Genomic DNA, 24338 nt, shown 5'->3' with positions numbered 1-24338 from the left:
TCATAGCAGATGATAAAAACCACTAATAGACACTGACTAAAAACTTTGTCAACCACCTTTACAATGAGTGCTGACACCACTGTTGGCGTGTTGAGTCTGTTCTTACCTGTTCCAGGTGATTATCTTGCTGTGCTGTGCTGTGCTGTGCTGTGAACATCCAGCTGAACAACTCCCCACTGAGTCGAACGTGTCAGAACAATCATTTGATTGGCCGACAGCCTTAAAACAACCATCTGCTCCTTCTTAATGCATCTCCAGACACTATTTGACTGTTGGCAAATGAAGCAGAGATTTAACTACAGATATGAAAACTGTGGACACTGTATATTTTGGCCACGGGAAGCAGGCAAATAAAACTACTGGCTCATTGTGCACATTAGGACATCTTAAAAGCAGTTGAGCACTGCACTTCAGTCACTGCTTTAAATCATCCGTCATGATTTGTTGAACTGGCTGTCGAGCTGACAGACCACAAGCAGACGTCACGCTGAAGATGTCACTGCTTTGATACCGATGAGACAATAAAACACAATCCAGTTTGAAGACTCATCAGCCAAAACGCTGCGCGGTAGTTTATAGCTCAAGGTTTTATGACTCCGGAAAGGGCGGCTGTGGCTCAGAGGTCCATTAATCACAAGATCGGTGGTTTGATTCCAGGCTCCTCTAAGCCAGCATGTTGAAGTGTCCTTGGGCAAGACACTGAATGTGTGTGAAAGAATAGTCTCCTTCAATGAAGATGGAATATAAAAGTGCTTTGAGTGATCGAAATGACTAGAAAGGTGCAGATACGGAACATTTAATATCAGAAAATAATTAATCCAGATTTTAATCATCCTTCCCAGACCAGGCTGGTGAATCAGCATGTCTGTAAATATCGCAGCTGATAAATGACAAGAAATTGAAGGGAAAAAGATGCTTGGAAACTTTGCCACCATTCTGTAGTTTGAATTATTTAATTTAATAAATTATTTTTCATTTCATTTTTGGGAACAATCAGGCTTAGTCCTGTTTTAGTCACTCCTTAAGACACATTTTTATATCTAAAAAAGCTCATTTGGCAAAACCTTTCTTGTTTTTTCTGTTTGTTTGTTTGACTGTTATGAATCACTTTGTTTCTTGTATTGAAAAGTGCTGTACAAACAATTATCATCACCATTATTGTTATTATTACTACAAGACCTGATCAAACCAGCGTTTTCCCCCCCCAACAGTGATTAGTAACAGTTCGAGGTCACTGACACTGTGGACAAAAAAGTATTTTCCTCTTATTTAGAGGGAATAAATCAATCTGACTGGACAGTCACACTTGCACAAAAAATGTATTTATTTAGAGATGTTATTTTAACTGATGACATTCACAAACATCTTCTGCTGACTGCATTTAGAAATAAATCAAAAATGATCTGAAGGGATCTCCAAAATAATTCATAAATAATAAACAGTATAACAGAAGAACTTTTCTGCATAGTTTTATTATGCACTGATTTAAACTCTTCGATGTCTCATGCAACTGCAGTCAGAGTGCCAGTAAACTCTGAATTACATCTGAAACAAAAAGAAAAGTCATCAGTAATAAATATTTTCTGTCTGTCACATGCAGCAACTCAGTGATGAAGTCATGAGACTTAAAGCATAGTATCTAGAATCCTCTGATCTATCTAATTAATACTAAACTAGTTCCCTTAAATTTGGTGGTCAGTAAAGAAGGATTCATTCCCGCTCACCAGGGTGGGACATGCTCCTCTCCAGCTGCTTGAAGGACTCTCCTGTCAACGTGCGGATTTCGTCCTTGAGCCGGCGGTGTCCGTCCAGAGTCAGGTGCCAGAAACACGACTTCCTCTTGCCGTCTCTGCACAGCTGGTTGCAGGTTTTGCGGAAGCTGCTGTTGAAGCACAGGTTGTGTCGGATGGTGTTCTTCCAGCCATCCGGGGCTGTCTGAAAGAAGGGGAAGTGCTCTCTGGGAAAGGACAGGCCCTCTGATGATTATTTCACCTTCCACAGAAACATGTTGTGGGGATTTTAACTATCATAAACCAACCTGGTGAAGTTGTAGATCTGCTGCACTTTGAGGCTCCCGGTGTGGCTGCTCTTGAGCGCCAAGGCGATGAGGATGCAGTAATTGACTGGGGGACGAGGCCAGCATCCTGGCTTCAGGGTCTTACTGTCCTGCAGGCAGACAGAAACTAATTAAAAAAGGTCATTCCACTCCACAGTACTTGTGCATGACAGTTTATTTTAACATTTCCAGCATGGATTCCCTCAATGTGGAACAATAGAGATGTTCTGAATGTGATTCTGCACTTAAACTCCCAAAAAAGCTGATCTGCTTCATCAGTTTGATCACATTTGATTGACAGATGTCACCCAAACAATTGCTAAATGCTGATTGGTGCACAGAAGCTTTTTTTCCAAACAGAGAAAAGAGTCATTTCAAACAAATCTCATATGTGAAATAACTCAACCTAAGCAGAAAACTGTGTTCATGTAAAACCCCATCACTCATGCTAAGATGCTAAGAGGTGATTGGAGGGCTCCCTACATCCCACAGAACCTCCTGCTGGACCCAAGCCTCACGCTCTCACCCGGGCCTTTGTGGTCCTTCCCTTGCGTCTGTTCTTGGCTGGTTGACAGGAAGCTTTTTCACTCTTGATCTGAAAAAGGAGGACAAGAGGACAAATCTAAACAAGAAGTTCCAGGTGTAAATGTAAAAGCATGTGATCAAGATGTTATTGTACAGATGGGTCCTCCTCTTACTCCTCCAACCAGTGCAGTTAAAGTTAGAAATGGATAAACACCTTGCTTGTTACTCACACTTCTTGGTTTTCAGGGGATTATACACTACTGAAAACATAGTGAGGAATATTACACCCATTTCACAATGAAATATGCTCTGTGGATGTGTTTTATCTGTGAACGTAAACACACACACACACATGCTGTGTACCAGTGACTGATGTCTGCAGTGTTAATTGTACCATGTACTCAGTGGAGGAGGAAACGGAGCGCAGCACTCCCTCCTGGAGAGGAGCATCATGGGAGGTAAACCTGTGGAGTGCTGTGGGAGGTTGACGTTTGGTCCCTGCAGGGCCCAGTGGGGGCATTTGGATTTCCTCAGCAGGTTCACGGAGAGTCCGCAGATCTGTTGCATTTTCTGAGAACTGGATCGGGGAGGCGATGTTGGGATTCACCAGCAGCCACAGGTTTGGCTTCACGAAGGTGTCTGACGGACGGGAAAATCATGGCGGACATTCAGGGTGCTGCAACATGAAGTTCAGCATAATTCATCTGGCAAGACATGAACCTAAATGTGAAATCAGAATATGTTGTGGTGATAAACCATGAAACATCAGAGGAGAATTTTAAAATGGTGACAGAATGACGTTCAGTAAAAGGTTTGAACATACAGAGTTGCAGTTGAAACCTGTCAAACTACCATTAGATTTAGCAGGTTGCTCCACAGACAGGTGACAGGCTTTGGACAGTCACATCCTCACCTTCACTTCAATGTTTTTCTCCCTCAGCTCACCTGACGTCTTATCGTACCAAATGAATTCATCTTTTCTCCTCGAGGCTCTTGCAGAAGGTCTCTGGACCACATATTGATCACTCAGTTTGTCATCTGTCATCATAGATACACGATAACTAAACACACAGACATCACATGCTGACAAAATACACACTTTGCACTGTAAAAATCTGCTGATCTGCCCTTTAGACTGCAGCCACTCGTCCTGAATGTTACATGAAACACTGAATGGAACCTCCTTTAATGATAATCTGTGTTGAAACTAGTCAGAAGAACCCTCAGTGGTTTTCTGTGCTGGAATCAATAAGAGTGAATGACAGAAACCCTTTAACCAAACACTACAGGAAAAAGAAAACTAGTCACCGTGGTACAACTGGTCGGTGGTTGTGGCCAGTTTCAGCTCCTTGTCCATGTCCCAGTCGGTCAGGCCCACCGAGCAGTGCAGGTCAAAGAGTCGAGCTTTGGTTTTGAGCTGTAAAGTCATGGCTGGATGTGTTTCATGAGTCTGTTTCTCCCAGTTTTTCAGAAGCTCTCTGAGGAGACTCACAGGTGGACCGACTGATTCAACAGCTGGAGCCTGATTGGACTCAATTAAACGTTAAGCCTGTACCTGTGAATCACTCTGTGCTGAATCACTCTGTGCAGGGGCCTTTTAGCGCCTGCAGCTAAATTAGAGTGAAACAAATCTGAATGTTTCATACATTCACAATTTGATAATAAAGAATTTGTGTCAAGATCCTGAAGCTAAACAGTTTCATTACAAACACTAATCCACCCGATCACCCGGCCTGGTGTGCAACACTGATCACAACAATCTGAGGAAGACCTTGAGATACAGCTGAAAGCTCTGGAAAAGGCTAGCATGTGGACCTTAAGTTAGCAAAAACAAGTTCAAATTGCTGTTATATAATCCCTCAAACTGATTTTCTCTAAATTCAGAAGGAACTCGTACACCTGCGTAGCACACAGTGATTAAAGCTCCTCTCAGAGCTGTTAGCATGAAGACTTGTAGACTCTTTAGTATTTATTTTACACTGTGCTTGAAACCCAGTCAGACAGCTGTGGAGATATTCGTTTCTATTTCAGACATTTTAAATGACAAAGCATCCTGCTGTCTTATTATGTCTGCAGCTTCACAGCCGGCTGACGATGGAAACTGCAACGGAAGAAATTAAAAAGTCAGCGAGCAATTAAGAAACCTCACTCTTCAGTCGCACACAGCTGTCTTCATCGGTCACCTGCACAAACACAAAACCAGAGGAGATATTTCAAAGCTGTTTGATGAGTCTTTTGAAATTTTCCAGACCTGCGACAGTGCAGTTCAGTCCGTTTAATTTTTTGTCACATTTACAGTACACGTTTCACAAGTAAGAAACAGATCAAAACGGCAATAAATCAATTTTTACAGCATGAAAAAAAAGCAAATCATACAGTAAAGTTATCTTTAAATATTTATATATATATCTTTGTTTACTTTCAACATTAATTCTGTCATATCGTCACTACATTTTGCCTCATTTACAGACTCACACAGGAACAGGGATCACTCGTTAGTTTTTTGGGGGGGGGATCACAGGAATGACCAGACATGCTGACAAAACCTAGCACTAAAACTAAAATAAATATATAGAGATGCCGAGCAGAGGAATGTTCTCGTGTCTGCTTTGTTCTGGACTGGCTGAAGTTCAGAGGTCAAATGTGGTTCAGATTTACAACATTAACTTTTGTCTTTTCACTGATTTTGATGGGCGATAAATCCAAAACACTGAGTGTGCTGAAGCTTCCACTGTGTCGTATGCCTGGAGGTCGACATGATCTCATAAAGATGGCTGGTGTTTGCTCTGCTGGGAGCTCACAGTAAAAATAAATTAACCTGCGAGGCTTTTCCGTCCCGGTAGCTGTTAATTCCTGGATTTGGTAAATTGCAAATTCGTTGTCTGGTGTCTTCATCAGCTGATGTGGCAGGTGGATAAAAACGTGCCACACACACACACACACACACAGAAAAAACACACAACACACTGAGCGTCACAAAGTTTAGACAATCAGAGGCTAGTGTTTGAAAATCAAATGAGTTATTTCCTCTAAAACAAACACCAACCACCTGTGCTGGAACAGGCTCGTGTCCTACTTAGCTGGGACTCAACAAGGAACTACTTTACACCTACGAGTGAAGAATGTGAGAAAATTTAGCATCAAACCATCAGAATGTTTAACACCAAGGCAGGATTGGAGACACTGTTCAAGACATAGGACTGAATGACATGATGATGATGATGGTGGTGGTGGTGGGAAGAAGAAGGCGAGATTGGAGGGGGGGGAGAAGGGGAGGCTCAAAAGATGGGAATGTAGTTGTCAATCTTGGCGCGGTGCCGCTGGGCGATGCACTCGGCGATCCACACGATGTTCCTGCACTCCTGCTCCTTCAGCTTGACGTAGGCGTAGAAGACGCTGAAGTGGAACTGATTGAGGAAGGCCAGCTTGTTCAGCTTCACCTGCAGGCAGGAGGGAGGGAGGAAGACGTTGATGATCACTCAAAGTTCGCTGCACTGTTGTTTTCGCTATATGGACAGTTTTTTTCTTTCCTGCTGAAACACAGATTACTTGTGGCAGAATTAAATGTATGAATTAGTTTGGTTTTAGCAGACGTTGATTTGATCGCTGCAGCAGGAGAGGGAGGGGCGATCTCCCCAAGGAGGAGGATAAAAGCTAAGCTAACACAGCTAATACCAAAGGCTGCTTCTAGCTGGAAGATCGGATGAAATGAGACTCAGGCTGCCTAAACAACTTTTTGTGCCCGCATTTTAACACAAACATGAGTCCATCTCTACTGCTCCTGACAGCCGTACCACCAGGTGCTGGTAAAAACAGAGGAAAATACACTCTTTAAACCAAGACGATAGCCGCACAAGCTCTTTGATTTTTTAGAATTTTTAACAAATATTCGGAAATCGAGTCCCATCCCCGGTAAATACGTTTTTATTTTTTGTTGCTTTGAGTGGAAAAATGTCACGGTGCTGAAACAGAAGTTTTAACTCTTATTGTTGTTAGTTGTTATGAAACTGCTTTGAGTGTTTAAAAATGCAGAAGAACTGAAAAATAAAATAAAAGACTATACTTTTGGTAGCATCTATAAAATTGTCATAGAAAAAAAGCATTATTAAGGAGCCCGCCCGTATCATTACCGAGCTGATGATAAAATCATTATTTTACAATCACATCATCATCAGATGCAACAAACAAACCCCAGGCTGTTGACAGCAGCTGTGCCGCGAGATCCAGTTAATAAACATTTAAAAAGAGTGACGACAGAGAAGGTTGCAGGAAACAGACGGTTGTGCAAAATGATGCTTTAGAAATGTTTCCAGTGTCCACAGCAGAGACCAGACTGAGCCAGACTGCAGCTGGACTTCATGTACACGAGCAGCTGCTCCACGTGGGAGTGAGTGTGTGTGTTTGCTCGTGTGTGTGTGTGTGTGTGTGTTACCTCATGCTCGAAGAAACGGTCCTCCAGTGTTTTGTCGCCTGGGTTGCTGCCAGCACCCTCGAACAGCAGCTTGTACTCCTGAGAACACGAGCCAATTTCAGACATGATCATTGGAGTCTGACTGGCTTCGCTTTAACTTTGCATTCAAAAAAAATCAGAGAGATCATTTAGAAGCTGGGCTGAGCTGAGCGGGTCTCTGGCTTTTGGACTTACGGGATAGAAATCAGCGACGGCCTTGACCTGCTCGTAGTCGTCCGCACGGGCCAGCTGAGCAAGGCCCTCTGGGTAAAGCTTGCCGCAGTGGGGGAAGAGCTTGGCGCGGTCCTCCTTGGAGAGCTCTGTGCCGAATGAGTTGATGGTGATGATGAAGGCTCTCCTGTCTGCCTCGAACTGCGGCAGAAACAAGAAACAAGTCAGTGGAGCAACAAGAAGTGAGCCTGTTTACACAGACGCCGACTGGTGACACTGAACCAGGCTCGTCTCCTGCAAAATACATCTATATACAACTCATTTGGAACAGCAGAAACTTCCAGCTGACCAAATTATGTTTTCTATTGATGAGGAAACGTTAAAGCTGAAAAAATGCAGATACTGAACAGAAAAATGTTCACTGACATCATCTTTCATTTGTTTTCAGCCTAAATAACCAAAATAATCTTTTATCTCACCAGATTCTTTTCAATTTAATAAAACAATCAAATAAATCAATATATCTTCAGGTAATAAACAGGACTTCGTTAAACTTAAGAATGTGACAAACAGGCCTCCTCCACCAGCTGTGTGTGTGTGTGTGTGTGTTTTCACCCTACAAACAGAGCAGAGACTCACCTCCAGAATAGGACACATGGTGTCAGCTGTGGTTCCTCCGAGGGTGGAGCAGAACTTGTAGAAAGCCTCCAGGTAAGCCTGATGGTTCAAAATGTAAGCAACAGAACACAAAATAACTAAACAGATGTACAAAATCATCACAGATCTTCATTTAAAATCTAATTATAAAATAAAACTCTGCTCAATGTACTATATCTTTTGTCTTGCAATATTTGAGTTATTGTTAGTATCTTTTTTATGATTTTTAGATCTCTTAGTTTCTCTTTAGTATATTCATCCTGCTTTACCTTGTAAAGTGTGTTACGAATGATTTCAATGTTCATCTCATCCAAGTCCTGTTCAGATATGCAGTCCTGGAAGAATGCAGCTGTAAGTAAAAAAAGAGAAGAGAATTTAGATCACAGCAGCAGAAATGTTGAATGTTGAAGCTTTGGTGCCATCTAGAGATCTGCAGGAGACACTTCTCCTACCACGTCTAGTTTAAATGGCAGTTTACACAGGGGGGTGGGGGGGTACAGACCGAGGGGCGTGTCCACCAGGATGGCGTTGTAGAGCTCGGCGGGGGTCTGGGCGATGTTCACCGCCTCCATCTGCTCGAAGCTGCCCAGTGGGTGACACTTAGGCACCAGCTCAGAGATGGCCCTCTGGTGTAGGGTGCCCGTGATCAGCAGGATGACGTTATCAATCATATAGCTGTACCTGGAGTCACAAGGCAGGGGGGAGGTTTTCAGACGAGGCAGAGACGCTAACTGTATATATTATATAGCCCATTAATAGCATTTTCCACAGTAACATACAACCTGCTCAGACTGAGATAGTAAATCTACTGCCTTTACTTTAGTACATTTATAAGATGGAGCCACTTTAAAAGTTGTCCCTGCTGATGCATTCAAGGAAACTCAAGAACGACCGGACAGTCTTCATGAGTCGTCAATGGATTGTGTTACAGCAAATGATTATCAGTGCTCAGATGTCAGAGCGTACTTGAATGCACCAGTGAGTTTCACAACAGCCCCTTGCTTGTGTCTGTAGTGCAAAGAGATGACAAAGCTCTGCCAAAGGAGAAACAATGACGGAATATTCACGGTTATAGGTTATAGTGAAATGAATTCAGACCAGTGCTGTCTTGTTGGTAGGAAATCGACTGGAAAACGTACGCTATGCTTTGGAAAACTCCTCCGTAATGTTTAGTATGTGTGACTAAAATGTCTGTATTTTAATGGTGCCATCACAAGAGTTTGCTCTCATTGGAGGTCCAAGGTTGTTGTGTATCCATCATGTCCCTTTAAAAGCTACACAAGAGCAAATGTACATTTAACACAATAGCTTTGAGCTCACGTGATGAAGTCCATGAAGCTGGCCAGCGGCTCGTACGACTGGTTCCTCATGTGGCGAAACTCCACCACCATCTTCTCCTTCAGCTTGTCGTCGATAACGGACACGGTGAGAGGAGACGCCTCGTTCGCCAGGAAGCTGCCATAGTCTGTGCTCTGCAGGTGGAGCTTCAGATCTACAGGGGGGGAAGACACGTGGACAGATAAAGAAGAGGTGATCAGGAAAAAAATCAATCTGTAAGACAAGTAAGGCAACAAACTCTTGAACTCAGGAGGACCACACCATTGTGTTTCTATTTTTTCACTTTAAGTAAGGTGCAGTTTTTTTTTTATGGGTTTTATAATGTCTAAATCTCTATGCACTGCAGTCCATATGCAGACAGACATGTGCCACTTCCATGACAAATGGTCCCAGGGAGGCGTAACGATGGAAAACTGAGCCCCCTCTGTACAGATGTGTCTTAACCTAGTGGTTAAAGTTTATTTGCCATTTTTTAACTGTTTAAAAATGAAGCCTCAATGAAACAGAGTACAAAACTAGAAAAAGTGAAGGTAACAGTCACACAGCAACAGAGATGAGTCTTCAGCTGCTTTCCATATATGACAACTGCAATGTTAGACTTTTCCAAGTAGCCACTGATGTAAATTTCGCTGTGATATAAAATGCTGTTTGTACAAACTTGACTTCGCTTGAGACACAAACATAGAAACAAACCATCACAGTGAACATTAGTCTTACATTTATTTTCATCAAAGTCACAATCTTGTTAAATGGTAACGAAAATGCTGAGAGTACTCGACATAAAACAACATAAACAGTAACTGATACTCTGATTTTTCACTGTTTGATTTAGATGCTGATCAGAAATGAAAGAAAACCATGAAACTCTAAAGAGTGTAGTGAAGTATAGTTGTAGGCAGAGAGACTGCTGGGAAATGTCATAACCTTTGTCCTTAGCAAAACAAGTAAACATGGAGCGTTTACTGCAATACAACCGGATTTATATTGATGTTATATTGATGTTATATTGATCAGATATTGTAGAAAACGGTGACAAGCAGCCAGTTTAATCGCTTATGACCACAGCGTTAATGTTAGCGCAGCAGAGCTAGCTACAGCTACTAGCACACGACATTTGTTCAAAGCTGCAGTTAAATTCTAAAAGTAAAATGTCTCCCAGCTGTAGTTTCACTTCCTCTAAAAAAAAAACCCCACTGTTGATCAATAAACGACAGAACACTGGGCTTTAATTGCTTGGCTTATGCTAGTTAGCATTGTGTTAGCTAGAGGCTAGCAGGCTTAAACTGCCAATTTGAGGGAGATATTTCGCCTTATATCTGCGCAGGTTATCGATGTGAAGCTATATGAGTAGTAGTAGTCATAATAACAAACAGAAGAGTGTTGGATATTACGGTTATAATCAATTTTAACCGTTGATGTAAACCGAGCTGTCTATGCTAACTAGCTCTGAGACTGACAGCCAGCGTTAGCTACTGGCATTAGCCTTAGCGGCTAGCTGTTAGCCGTTAGCTAGAATCTGGTTTGACTCACCTTCCAGGGTCTCACACTGGACCAGGTTCAAATAGTCCGCCTGGGACAGTATCCCAGCTTTAAACCCTCTGACCAGCCCCTCCAGGTAGCCGTTATCGACGTTAAAATACAGCTCGGAGAAAGGCATCCTGTCTGACCGTCAGATCCGTCCGTGCCGCAGGAAAACCGTCCGTCCGACAGATCAGCTGATCAAAGCACGTGACCATCATCTGATCAGTCATCTGCTAGTGTGTGTGCGTGTGTGTGTGCGTGTGTGTGTGTGTGTGTGTGTGTGTGTGTGTGTGTGTGTGTGATAGAAATAGATTGCACAGTTTGCATCATCCTCTAATTGTCACAACATAATATACTTTATTTCTACACTATACTTTATATTTATATTATATCTCAAGTAATCCACTGTACATAAATACAGTTGTGAGGTAGTTTTGCAGCAGCAAGAAGTCAAAGGATCAATTATTAACACAGACGGGTGTTTAAATGACACATTACATTCTCTTGGTATCATTCTGTTCCCTATGCATGTTAAGTTTTTATCTTTGGAAATCAAATTAATCTATAAAAGTATCATTATAAATGTGTTTTGGAAAGGTTATATTTCTTGTTTATGTACCTGACCTCTAATATCAGGCAGCATATGGGAGACGTCTGCCTTCAGGGTTTTCTGCCAGGAAGCTACCGCTTGTGTCTGGTTTGAAATCACAATTCAAAAATTATTATTTCAACCCAAACTGAAACATAATCAAGTAGATTTGATGCCTAATCCTATCAAAGCAGTTTTGTTGCATAAATCTGCAACTGAAAACTGAAAATAATTGAAAAAAGAAAGGCTCTGAACACTGGATGAGATAAATTACCACCATCTATTGGAGATACAGGTGAACTACGTCATGTGATCTGTGTTTTTTCCCGTATGCCACAGGTTGGACTGGTTTGGGAATGTGAAACTAAATCTAGGAGGATATAAAAGAGATACATCAGACAAACACACAGAAAGGACTGGAGGGAGAATGAGGAGCGTTGTCTGTTTTATTCTACAGTGTTTTTAATTTGATGAGGATGTGAGTTTGACAGGTAAGAATCCTTAACTGTTGGGTGAACTGTATGACTGATGTATTGCTGATAGGGGGGGGATCATGTCTCTTTATATAAAAAGCCTTTTAATGGAGCCTTTACTGTGACAATCCAGGGGAACCCTCCACCATGAATGTATCTGAGGAGAGAGAGGACGGGGGTTCTGCCTCTGAAGCCCCTCTGAGCTCTGCTGTGGCTGTCATGTTTCTCAGACAAAGGTCGGATAAACACTTTTTTAACATTTGCCATCTCAGAGCTCAACTGCACATTCAACCTCTACTGTTTCTGTTGTGTTGGAGCCCAGTGAAGCAGGAGAGACCAGACTCATCTGCCCCCAGCTGTGTGTCCATGAACAGTGACCCGTTAATGTATCAGGCCATGCAGTTCAAGCATGGAGAACTCTCTGATACGCAAATGTGACACTTTAATGAGGGATTTGTAGCGTTGACTGCTGTGTATAGTTTTATGTAGTATTTCAGAAATGTTGTTTTATATATTTGAAGATCAATGTGAATGTTTCTGTTGTGTTGAAGGCCAGTGGAGCAGGAGAGACCAGACCCACCTGCACCCCGCTGTGTGTCCATGAGGAGTGACATGTCTAAAGATGAGCCTATTGAGTTCAAGGACGGAGGAACAATTACTGAGCCACGGTAAGACTTTAAAGCACGTGTAGCTGTGCCCTGGAGGTTTTAAGTTTCTTCATCATACTTTTGTAAGTTGCATATTGGACGACACTACTTGAAATACTTGAGTATTGGTAGCAAAATAAGTATCCAAAGGAAAAATACTCATTGGCAAAATGGCTCCAATTATAAAATCTTGATCTGAAAAGTAACTAGTAACTAAAGCTGTCAGATGAATGTAATGGAGTAAAAAGTACAATGTTTCCCTCTGAAATTGGAAAATGCTCAGCAGGTGGTTGGATGAACCATCTGTCAGACAAGTTAACTTCAACCAATCAGATCAATAAACCATATAACACTGTTAAGACTCATGCCAAATCCAGTCGGGAGAGAAGCAAAAGCATCTTTTTTCCAGTCACGAAAAGCCTTCAGTGCCGTTCTTTGTTCTCCAGCACTGATATAACTGATGCTTTTGTCGTCACACTTAAGTCCTGCACATATCTTACCACTACATGGTCTGCACTGCCATGGATCAGCCACAAACACATAACTTGTAGTCTGCCAATGTGGTCTTGCAAGATAGTAATCTTGCGAATCCAGTTGCCTTGCAAGGTTCAGAATGAGGCTCGGTCAAAGCTTGGCATGCAATGATTATAGTTCAGGTTCTCCTACAAGGTGCTTTAAGTCAGGTGGGATCAATCATGGGTCTCATAGAACTAGTCCAGACATCATCATATTAAAGGTATCAGTCATCCATTTACCCCCATAACCAATTTTAACCTTGTTTCTCTGTTTTAAATGTATTTAAATATAGTCCCTGAGTCTCAGAATGACTATTGGTTGAAGGGAAACATTTCAAAAATCTTCTACTGATATATATATCTTTAAGATCAATGTGAATGTTTCTGTTGTGTTGAAGGCCAGTGGAGCAGGAGAGACCAGACCCACCTGAACCCCGCTGTGTGTCCATGAAGAGTGACATGTCTAAAGAGGAGCCTATTGAGTTCAAGGACGGAGGAACAATTATTGAGCCACAGTAAGACTTTAAAGCACGAGTATGTTATCGTATGAATCCACTGACCTGCAGTTGTGTGCTGGAGCTTCCAAATATCTTCATCACTCTTTTGTAAGTTGCAATGATTGGCCCTCAAACTACATGTGGCGTCAGTAACAAACACCACAATGCAGAAAACACTCAAATCAACGGCATTATTCAAAATCTTACTTAAAATACTTGAGTATTGGTAGCAAAATAAGTATCAGAAGTAAAAGTACTCATTGGCAAGTTCTCCCATAACCAATTCTGATCTTGTTTCTTTGTTCTAAATGTATTTAAATATAGTCCCTGAGTCTCAGAATGACTATTGTTTGAAGGGAAACATTTCAAAAATCTTCTACTGATAAGTATATATATATATATATATATATATATATACACACTACCGTTCAAAAGTTTGGGGTCACCCAGACAATTTTGCGTTTTCCATGAAAAGTCACACTTTTATTTATCAAATGAGTTGCAAAATGAATAGAAAATATAGTCAAGACATTGACAAGGTTAGAAATAATGATTATTATTTGAAATAATATTTTTTTTCCTTCAAACTTTGCTTTCGTCAAAGAATGCTCCATTTGCAGCAATTACAGCATTGCAGACCTTTGGCATTCTAGCTGTTAATTTGTTGAGGTAATCTGGAGAAATTTCACCCCACGCTTCCAGAAGCCCCTCCCACAAGTTGGATTGGCTTGATGGGCGCTTCTTGCGTACCGTACGGTCAAGCTGCTCCCACAACAGCTCAATGGGGTTGAGATCTGGTGACTGCGCTGGCCACTCCATTACAGATAGAATACCAGCTGCCTGCTTCTTCCCTAAATAGTTCTTGCATAATTTGGAGGTGTGCTTTGGGTCATTGTCCTGTTGTAGGATGAAATTGGCTCTAATCAAGCGCTGTCCACAGGGTATGGCATGGCGTTGCAAAATGGAGTGATAGCCTTCCTTATTCAAAATCCCTTTTACCTTGTACAAATATCCCACTTTACCAGCACCAAAGCAACCCCAGACCATCACATTACCTCCACCATGCTTGACAGATGGCGTCAGGCAGTCTTCCAGCATCTTTTCAGTTGTTCTGCGTCTCACAAATGTTCTTCTGTGTGATCCAAACACCTCAAACTTCGATTCGTCTGTCCATAACACTTTTTTCCAATCTTCCTCTGTCCAATGTCTGTGTTCTTTTGCCCATATTAATCTTTTCCTTTTATTGGCCAGTCTCAGATATGGCTTTTTCTTTGCCACTCTGCCCTGAAGGCCAGCATCCCGGAGTCGCCTCTTCACTGTAGACGTTGACACTGGCGTTTTGCGGGTACTATTTAATGAAGCTGCCAGTTGAGGACCTGTGAGGCGTCTATTTCTCAAACTAGAGACTCTAATGTACTTGTCTTCTTGCTCAGTTGTGCAGCGGGGCCTCCCACTCCTCTTTCTACTCTGGTTAGAGCCTGTTTGTGCTGTTCTCTGAAGGGAGTAGTACACACCGTTATAGGAAATCTTCAGTTTCTTGGCAATTTCTCGCATGGAATAGCCTTCATTTCTAAGAACAAGAATAGACTGTCGAGTTCACATGAAAGTTCTCTTTTTCTGGCCATTTTGAGAGTTTAATCGAACCCACAAATGTGATGCTCCAGATACTCAACTAGCTCAAAGGAAGGTCAGTTTTATAGCTTCTCTAACCAGCTAAACTGTTTTCAGCTGTGCTAACATAATTGCACAAGGGTTTTCTAATCATCCATTAGCCTTCTAAGGCAATCAGCAAACACAATGTACCATTAGAACACTGGAGTGATGGTTGCTGGAAATGGGCCTCTATACACCTATGTATTAGTTTAATGTTATCTTCATTGAAAAAACAGTGCTTTTCTTTCCAAAATAAGGAAATTTCTAAGTGACCCCAAACTTTTGAACGGTAGTGTATATATATCTTTAAGATCAATGTGAATGTTTCTGTTGTGTTGAAGGCCAGTGGAGCAGGAGAGACCAGACCCACCTGAACCCCGCTGTGTGTCCATGAAGAGTGACATGTCTAAAGATGAGCCTATTGAGTTCAAGGACGGAGGAACAATTACTGAGCCACAGTAAGACTTTAAAGCACGAGTATGTTATCGTATGAATCCACTGACCTGCAGTTGTGTGCTGGAGCTTCCAAATATCTTCATCACTCTTTTGTAAGTTGTAATGATTGGCCCTCAACCTACATGTGGTGTCAGTAACAAACACCACAATGCAGAAAACACTCAAGTCAACGGCATTATTCAAAATCTTACTTAAAATACTTGAGTATTGGTAGCAAAATAAGTATCAGAAGTAAAAGTACTCATTGGCAAGTTCTCCCATAACCAATTCTGATCCTGTTTCTTTGTTCTAAATGTATTTAAATATAGTCCCTGAGTCTCAGAATGACTATTGGTTGTAGGGAAACATTTCAGAAATCTCTTACTAAAGTATATATATATATATCTTTAAGATCAATGTGAATGTTTCTGTTGTGTTGAAGGCCAGTGGAGCAGGAGAGACCAGACCCACCTGCACCTGCACCCAGCTGTGTGTCCATGAGTAGTGACATGTCTAAAGATGTGCCTATTGAGTTCAGGGACGGAGGAACAATTACTGAGCCACGGTAAGACTTTTTTTGAGGTTTTAAGTTTCTTCATCATACTTTAGTAAGTTGCATATTGGACTGCGATTGGCCTTCAAACTATATAACGGTGGCACAAAATCATTCATCCACATCTTACGTGAGCAAAGAGAAACTTCAAACACATCCTCAGAGTCCAGTATTCTTAGTAGCTATCAGTAGTATTAGTAGGAGTTTGTTTTGTGTGTGCATGTGTATCATGTGTGAAATGACCTCTGGGTCTGCAGAGGTCACTGGAAGAGCTCAGAGGGTCTCAGTGATCTGCGTGAACATCAAACAAACCTGGACTCCATTTTCATGGTATGTAAATGCTCAACTGTTGACTTTTTACACATGGTGCAAATACGGAAGTATTGCACTGACACTGAACTGTGCGCGCTATATTTGTATGTGCATTAGTGAATGCTGTGATTACAGTTGTAAGCACTTCCAAAGTCTGCATTGTTCAAAGTCAAGTAATATTTTACAGGCAGTTGAACCTACTAACTGAAAGCCTTCATCAGTTCTTCCGTGTGGAAAGTCCCAGATATCACCAAACTGGTTTGATTACATCTTTGGTTCAGTTGTTCATTTACTGGCTTAGTGACACATTTGACAGGAACCTGAATGTCGACTGTCTCACATAAAGGAAGCCAGTGTTTTCTAATGTCTGCCTAGCTGAACAGTGTTTAGTGTGGCTGTAGACAGGAGGGCACCACGGCTTGTTAAACCTGTAACAAGAGTTTGTCTTGCTGTGAAGACAAGATTGACATATCATTATCTCTGAGATCGTGCCAATGGAACTTACTATTATTAGCAAACATTTGCCCTCAACAGTAAAAAAAGATTCACTAAGGTATAATAACTAATTAGTAATTAATTTTTGCATTCTGTCTACTGTAACAGTGTTTATGTTTAAACTACAGACTGTATAAAACAAGTGGACACATTTTAAGCGACTCCACTGGCTTAGAAAAGAACTGAGAATTTTATGGAAGTTCATTAAACATTTTTGAGTTTATGGTCAAAACAGCGTTCATGTTTCAGTTTCTAGATGATTCAGCTTCCAAACATGAGTAGGTGGATATGATGCTCACTGTCTCCATCACCGTGAGAACATTTAAAACGATGCACTTTCTTCTTTTAGCGTCTTGAAGAGAACATTGTGACTTTTGTGAAGAACGAGCTGAAGAGTTTGAAGAAAGCTCTGAGTCCAGAAGACCCCGAATGCTCAGAGAGGCCAGTAGACAACGATGAAGTAATGAGTGGAGAAGAAGAAGAAGAGCAGCAGAGCAGCAACAGAGATGCTTTTCTGAAGATTACGCTGAACTTCCTGAGGAGTATAAATCAGATGCAGCTGGCCGACACTCTGCAGAGCAGTAAGATGCTTTTCAGAATTACATGTCACCTCTGGAAATATGGAATTTATCCAATAGATTTATGAACTCCAGATTTGAACCTACATTAGCCAAATGTTGGAATAATTTGTCCTAAATATGAAGTTCTTAATACGGGGCTGGATACCTGAACACAGTAGTTTTCATTAGGAAACATTATTTCAAATTAAGGTAAATATAATGCGTTTGTAATTTTAGCGTGCCACTCATCAAATCATCAAATATCTAACTGTACCTCCACATCCATCAACTAATGTTATCTGCTGTTTCCTCAGAAACTCTTGCTGTGATTTGCCAACGTAAACTTAAGTCTAACCTGAAGAAGAACTTTCAGTGTTTATTTGAGGGGATTGCCAAAGCAGGAAAACCAACGCTCGTGAATCAGATCTACACGGAGCTTCACATCACAGAGGGAGAGAGCAGAGAGTTCAATGATCAGCACGAGGTCAGACAGATAGAGGCAGCATCCCGAAAACCAGATTTGGAAACAACAATCAGATGTGAGGACATGTTCAAACCTTTACCTGGAAGAGCTGAACCAGTCAGAACTCTGGTGACAAAGGGTGTGGCTGGCATCGGCAAGACAGTGTTAACCCAGAAGTACATCCTGGACTGGGCTGAAGACAAAGCCAACCAAAACATTCAGTTTATCTTTCCATTCACTTTCCGAGAGCTCAACCTACTGAAGGAGAAGAAGTATAGCTTGGTGGAACTTCTTCATCATGTCTTTACCGAAACAAAAGAAGCAGGAGTCTGCAGGTTTGAGGAGTTCCAGGTTGTGTTCATCCTTGATGGTCTGGACGAGTGTCGACTTAATTTGGACTTCGACAACAATGAGATCCTGACCGATGTTACGGAGCCGACTTCAGTCGGAGTGCTGCTGACAAACCTCATTAGAGGCAAACTGCTTCCCTCTGCTCGCCTCTGGATAACCACACGACCGCAAGCGGCCAATCAGATCCCTCCTGAATACATTGACATGGTGACGGAGGTGAGAGGGTTCACTGACCCACAGAAGGAGGAGTACTTCAGGAAGAGGTTCAGAGATGAGGAGCAGGTCAGCAGAATCATCACGCACATTGAGAAATCACGAAGTGTCCACATCATGTGCCACATCCCCGTCTTCTGCTGGATCACTGCAACAGTTGTGGAGGATGTGCTGACCACAGAGGGAGGAGAGCTGCCCAAGACCCTGACTGAGATGTACATCCACTTCCTGGTGGTTCAGACCAAACAGAGGAATGTGAAGTATCACAGCAGTGAGGCTGCAGATCCAGTCTGGACCACAAAGACCAAGACAACCATTCTCACTCTGGGAAAACTGGCTTTTGAGCAGCTGGAGAAAGGAAACCTGATCTTCTATGAGTCAGACCTGAAGGAGTATGGCATTGACATAAAAGCTGCCTCAGTCTACTCTGGACTGTTCACAGAGATCTTCAGAAATGAGCCTGTGCTGAACCAGGAGAGGGCGTTTTGCTTTGTCCATCTGAGCATTCAAGAGTTTCTGGCTGCTCTCTATGTCTTCATAACCTTCATTAACAAAGGTGTCAATCTACTGAGGAGAAGGTGGTTCTCAGTTGGGTCCAGGCATTTACGGTATAGATCTAACTTTAAACATCTTTACCGGAGCGCAGTTGACAAAGCTTTACAGAGTCTAAATGGACATCTGGACTTGTTTGTCCGCTTCCTCCTGGGCCTTTCGCTGGAGACCAATCAGACGCTCCTACGAGGCCTGCTCAAAAAAACAGGAAGTAAACCAAAGGCCAAGGAGATGGTAGTGCAGTACATCAAGGGGAAGATCAGGGACAGTCTTTCTCCAGAGAGAAGCATCAATCTGTTCCACTGTCTGAATGAGCTGAACGACCATTCTCTGGTGGAGGAGATCCAACTGTACCTGAGATCAGGAAATTTCACTGAAAACAAACTCTCTCCTTCTCATTGGTCTACACTTGTCTTCATCTTACTGTCATCACCAAAAGACCTGGACAAATTTGACCTGAGGAAATTCTCTCCTTCAAAGGAAGGACTTCTGTGGTTGCTGCCAGTGGTCAAAGCATCCAAAACATCTCTGTAGGTGTACAGATACAAGGAAGCATATGATTTGTGATATATGATCATTTCTATGGCAAAGAACACGGAAACTTTTCTCACTCAAACTCTTTCCTCTTTAGGCTGAGTGGCTGTAACCTGTCTTGGAGAAGCTGTGAAGCTCTGGTCTCAGTTTTCACCTCCAAAAACTCTTGTGTGAGAGAGATGGACCTGAGTAACAATGACCTGCATGATACAGGAGTTCAGCTTCTCTCAGATGGGCTTAAGAGTCCAGACTGCAGACTGGAGAGTCTAAGGTCGGTTTCTGCTGTATAGATTCACATTTAGATAACAATTCACATTATTTATCAGTGAACTCATCCTATTTAGGTTTCTGTTTTCTGATTGTGTTGAGTTGATCATAAAACAATCAGGAGCAAGAGACGATATTTCATTGTCTCCTTTCCAGAAAGATTTTCTGACCAATTGAGTTTAGCATTAAACTGGGTAATATCATGCTCATAGACTTAATCACATTGTCTCTGTCCATTATGTTGCACACAGTCGATGTTTTTGCAAAAATTAGGCTAAAAGGGAGTTTGGAAATGACCTAATTAATGAATCTATCTATTAATGAAGGTGTAAATCTAACATGAAGCTTTGTGTATGTGTTTTCAGGCTTTCAGGCTGTCTGATCACAGAGAAAGGATGTACCTTTCTGGCTTCAGCTCTGAAGTCCAACCCCTCCCATCTGAAAGAACTGGACCTGAGCTTCAACCATCCAGGAGACGAAGGAGTGAGGCTGTTGTCTGCTGGACTGAATGACCCACAATGGAGACTGGAAACTCTCAAGTAGAGTAGATTATATAATTATACAGACACATTATACCCATTGCCTTTCTTTGTCATTCACAACTCTCTACCTCTTCCACAGGATGGATCATTGTGGAAAGTGCCGAATGAAACCATCTCCCCTTAGGTGTAAGTCAGCTTTTTCTGGTGTCAGTAATCTGATTATCAACTCAATCCTCCCTTCAAAGCAGGTGAAGCATGCAGGAATAGTTACACGTTACGCTACAGTTAAACTCAGGCACTACATTTGGTTTCAGGAAGATTTTTAAATTCATATAATACTTCACATCGTACACTTTCTTGAGATTTTTTGGTTTAATCTGTGTGTCTGTATGGTAATTATGAAGCCAACATCCAGGAGATAGATATCTTAGCTTAGCATAGACTGGAAACGGAGAACCAGCTGGCTTGGCTCTAACATTTCCCGGCTGGGTGTAGTAACTACTTGACATCTTCTTGTGTCTGTAAGGTTGTCATGAAGCCAGTGATGACTAATGCACAGACAAAATACACAGAGGCTAACGCTAGCTAGCATAGTGTCAATGAGCTGAATAACACCACACAGTTGCCACTGTGATTTAAAAATGTACGTTACATACATGTATGTTACATGAATGTAACCTCTGCAACAGGCTGCCACCCCCTGCCGAGCTGCATTTTCTTTGTTGGCGACGGTAAATGAAAATGTTACAGTTAAATAGCACAGGCAAATGGCTGATGGCAATGATGAAACAAAAACATGATTGGTTGACACTTCATTGCTTATCGGTTTCTGCACTGAGAACACTTTTACTGGATTACAAACTGCTGTTGCATCGTGTTTTGTTTCCTCCATCAGATTCCTGTGAGGTTTTACTGGACCCAAACACAGCGAACGGAAACCTCTCACTGTCTGACGACAGCAGGCGAGTGATGGAGGTGAAGGAGAAGCAGCCATATCCTGATCATCCAGAGAGATTTGACATCTGGAAACAGCTGCTGTGTAGAGAAGGTCTGACTGGACGCTTCTACTGGGAGGTACAGTGGAAAGGAAGGGTTAACGTGGGAGTGGCATACAGAGGAATCAAGAGGAGAGGAGATGGCGATGAGTGCTGTATTGGATGGAACGATCAGTCCTGGGGTCTGATGTGCTCTGCTCAGGGTTACACTGCCTGGCACAACAACACACCGATAGACATAGCCACACTCCCGCCCTCCGACTCCAACAGAGTAGCGGTGTATCTGGACTGGCCTGCTGGCACTGTGTCCTTCTACTGTCTCCCCTTCAAAGTGTCATCTATGAAGCGGATCCTCCTCTACACCTTCAACGTGACATTCACTGAGCCCCTCTACCCTGCGTTTGGGTTTGGGCAAGTTAGAGATTTCGGGCCTGACTTGTTACCATCCTCAGTTTCTCTGTCACAGATTGAAGAATGAATGTTGTCTCTTGCGTAGAGCAGCGGTGTTATGTGGGCTTTCGAGGTATGCAGTAGTTAGAAATAGTGACTGAAAGAGCAAGTCATGGATGGATGGATTCATCACTGTAAATAGAGCTCAAAGGGATGCTGATACATATCAGCTCTCCACAAAGACTGAGACCAACAGCTATTTAAAAGCATTGAAAGACTGTAAAGTGACACCTTGACTCATTGATTTTTGTGAGGAGGGAAAGCTTGCTATTCTGCTCCAAAATGTCATGTCTGAATGCAGACAAATACCCTTCTTAAGCAAAGGTATATCTAATACTAACAGGTAAATAGATACACGAAAAACAAAATGAATGCATGATGTTGTACCTTGAAAACATTTATTTAATCCTTATTTAAATCAGTCAGTCTCACTGAGATCAAGTTCTCTTTTGCAAGAATCCTGAAAACAAGCAACATTCCTGCAAAAACACAAAACAATTACACACTAAAGAATTAAAAGAATCAGATAATAAGGTTTTAAAATCTCCATGAGACTCCAGTTTGAGGGCAGATACAGAGAACAATGAAGAGCACTGAATTAGTCCTTTGTAATAAGTTGTAAAGCACTAGAATACACAGGCTTTAAGGCTAAAAGTGGACTGCACAATCATCTGACGTCCTTTATTCCTATACAAGAAGCCACGTTTTATTCTTAATTTTTGAGTCAAATGTTGTATGTCAAGCCACATTCTTACATATCTGTATCTGAGTGGTTTAGAGCAAAAGGGGGTCATGACTAACTGGCCCTAACAAGTAACTTGTCAAAAGTCCTTAGAAGAGTCTTAAAAGTCTTAAACCAAACACAAAGAGGAAGGGGGAGCATCATGTATTTGGTCTTCTCTGCATTTAAAACGAGTCTGTTTAATCTAAAAATGACAATCCTATACATTAGAGTATGATAAATAAGAAAGTTACCTTATAGCATGTCTATTTTTTATTTGCTGCTATTTATTGTCATATCTTCAACTCTGAGTGATTTCAGTGGAATTTAAATAATTTCAAAACAGTTTTATTTGTCTTTTTTATACTATTTTGTATTTTTACGTCGTGTTCTCGTTATCTGAGTTTTCATCTTTTGTGTTTTGTGCTGAACTACTGCACTTGTCCTTCATTCCATGTCACTGTATGAATGTAAATGTGTGTACATGTATAATGAATATGTGGTTACTGTAGTGAATAGATGTGTTATGCAGTGTCAGCATAGTATTGCAGTTACTTGCTTTTCATATGTAAAGTCTGCAGTCTTGCAGTAAGAAGGAGCAGCTAAAGAGAGTCGTCATTTGCCTCTGCAGACGCTACAGAGCCCAACTGGTCTTCCTGTTCTCTCTGCTCTCCTAAGCCTAGTTTGCAGCTGCAGGAGGGAGCTGATTTCAGCAAGAAAGCTCTGTTAAACCCACTGTGCACAACCTGCTCAGCACGGAAGACTAAAGGTTTCATCTTCCATCACACAGCAGGAGGACGGAGTTACACGCCAGCACCGGTGCTCTCACACTAACACTAACAGAATGAAATGTACTGTGTATTTACCCAAAGGAACACAATTAATGGAGCATCATTAAAAAGATCCAAGTTCAGTGTTTTTATTCATGCTGCATACTTTTCTTAAGCTGACTTAACATAAATCAGTAATTTGTTTGGATGTAATATTTTCTGTGATCACTTATAGTTGAAGGATTATTTAATGTTCTTTGTATTAATTACAAACAGGTAAAAGGTCTGCGCAACAGGTAACACATACATAAATTAAGCAGTAAACATGATTTTAATGCTGAATTGCCTTTTGGGTTTCTGACCTCTGAATTGGACTGTGCATTAGTACCATCACCGTGTTGCCTTAGTACTGCCTCTGCTCTGTGTGTGGGTCCTCTGAATGGTAACCGTCTCAATTCTGTGGTGTCCAGAAGATGAGGACCTGCTGGAGGACACTCACTGTTGGAAATAGTTTGGCTTGTTAATGTGCTGGAACAAATTGTAAACAGAGGCTCAGTCTGCACCCCTGTTGCTATGATGATTCATTTAATGTGTCCAGCGCATTCATTTGGATCAGAGAGCAGACCGTTTCCTCAGAACTACCCAGTAGGTGTACTATATCACATTTTAACGGACACTGGAGTACTGATCCAGACAGCGATGTAATGCTGAGTGTATCTTAGAGCCACAGAACTGCACTGTTGCCTAAAAATGACATAACTGTAAATAATCATTCTGTGCTACTTGCAAAGCTTAAATCACTCACTCACCCACCAAAAACATAAGTACTGACCCGTGTCCTCAGGTCACACACACAAACACATGTGTCAATTCATAATTGCAAACATTTAGGATGCACTGCACTGTGAAGGTGACCACACACACATTGTGTTGAGTGTCTGTGAAGCAACGACCTGATATACTGTTTTTAAGGGATAACGCAGGACTCCACAGAAGCAACTGCTGGTTCTCTGCCTCCAAGTTGTCTGTTTAATTCCTGATAATGAAAACAATAACCAGTTTATGCCATGGACTAAGCAATGGAAACGTATTA

At 41.8% G+C, this 24338-nt stretch overlaps 3 protein-coding genes across 4 annotated transcripts; 1 reads left to right on the top strand and 2 right to left on the bottom strand.

Annotated features, from left to right (window-relative positions):
- Window positions 1–1478: 1478 nt before the first annotated feature.
- Window positions 1479–4010, bottom strand: foxr1 (forkhead box R1). The gene is made up of 7 exons (XM_070835824.1): window positions 3890–4010; window positions 3527–3619; window positions 2976–3220; window positions 2583–2651; window positions 2039–2166; window positions 1725–1957; window positions 1479–1545 (listed from the first exon to the last, which is right to left on the bottom strand). Exons 1-7 carry the CDS (start codon window positions 4008–4010, stop codon window positions 1517–1519), a joined length of 918 nt encoding a protein of 305 aa, XP_070691925.1. The 3' UTR covers window positions 1479–1516.
- Window positions 4011–4814: 804 nt separating this feature from the next.
- LOC139205350 (V-type proton ATPase subunit d 1) lies at window positions 4815–10895 on the bottom strand. Of its 2 annotated transcripts, XR_011584458.1 has the most exons (9): window positions 10728–10895; window positions 9180–9351; window positions 8362–8540; window positions 8129–8208; window positions 7842–7919; window positions 7227–7403; window positions 7014–7091; window positions 5547–6021; window positions 4815–5479 (listed from the first exon to the last, which is right to left on the bottom strand). XR_011584458.1 is itself a non-coding variant. In XM_070835538.1 (8 exons), exons 1-8 carry the CDS (start codon window positions 10852–10854, stop codon window positions 5860–5862), a joined length of 1053 nt encoding a protein of 350 aa, XP_070691639.1. In that variant the 5' UTR covers window positions 10855–10895; the 3' UTR covers window positions 4815–5859. The 2 variants fall into 2 exon arrangements, 1 of the variants encoding a protein (XP_070691639.1); XM_070835538.1 differs by having other exon boundaries at window positions 4815–6021.
- A 1439-nt stretch (window positions 10896–12334) lies between these two features.
- Window positions 12335–22092, top strand: LOC139208171 (protein NLRC3-like). Its single transcript, XM_070837804.1, has 11 exons — window positions 12335–12448; window positions 13341–13457; window positions 15434–15550; window positions 15970–16092; window positions 16338–16410; window positions 17237–17468; window positions 17762–19556; window positions 19658–19831; window positions 20193–20366; window positions 20449–20495; window positions 21205–22092. The coding sequence occupies exons 1-11, from the start codon at window positions 12381–12383 to the stop codon at window positions 21780–21782; spliced, it is 3498 nt and encodes a 1165-aa protein (XP_070693905.1). The 5' UTR covers window positions 12335–12380; the 3' UTR covers window positions 21783–22092.
- The last annotated feature ends 2246 nt before the right edge of the window (window positions 22093–24338 follow it).

Source organism: Pempheris klunzingeri, chromosome 1 (assembly GCF_042242105.1).
Source record: "Pempheris klunzingeri isolate RE-2024b chromosome 1, fPemKlu1.hap1, whole genome shotgun sequence".
Classification (NCBI taxonomy): domain Eukaryota; kingdom Metazoa; phylum Chordata; class Actinopteri; order Acropomatiformes; family Pempheridae; genus Pempheris; species Pempheris klunzingeri.
Note: the sequence above shows the minus strand (reverse complement) of the source record. Positions and strands in the feature narration are given on the sequence as shown.

Bases quoted from the DNA above. Each gene is read 5' to 3' on its own strand.
- foxr1 (XM_070835824.1), bottom strand. From the start codon at position 4,010: ATGACTTTACAGCTCAAAACCAAAGCTCGACTCTTTGACCTGCACTGC. The intron at 2,167-2,582 runs GTGAGAGCGTGA...GTCTGCCTGCAG, and splicing joins GAAGGACCACAAAGGCCCGG to GACAGTAAGACCCTGAAGCC. The intron at 1,958-2,038 runs GTTGGTTTATGA...GTCCTTTCCCAG, and splicing joins CAGATCTACAACTTCACCAG to AGAGCACTTCCCCTTCTTTC.
- LOC139205350 (XM_070835538.1), bottom strand. From the start codon at position 10,854: ATGCCTTTCTCCGAGCTGTATTTTAACGTCGATAACGGCTACCTGGAG. The intron at 9,352-10,727 runs GTGAGTCAAACC...CCCCCCCTGTAG, and splicing joins CCAGTGTGAGACCCTGGAAG to ATCTGAAGCTCCACCTGCAG. The intron at 7,092-7,226 runs GTAAGTCCAAAA...TCGTGTTCTCAG, and splicing joins CCGTCGCTGATTTCTATCCC to GAGTACAAGCTGCTGTTCGA.
- LOC139208171 (XM_070837804.1), top strand. From the start codon at position 12,381: ATGAGGAGTGACATGTCTAAAGATGAGCCTATTGAGTTCAAGGACGGA. The intron at 16,093-16,337 runs GTAAGACTTTTT...CTGGGTCTGCAG, and splicing joins GGAACAATTACTGAGCCACG to AGGTCACTGGAAGAGCTCAG. The intron at 20,367-20,448 runs GTAGAGTAGATT...CCTCTTCCACAG, and splicing joins TGGAGACTGGAAACTCTCAA to GATGGATCATTGTGGAAAGT.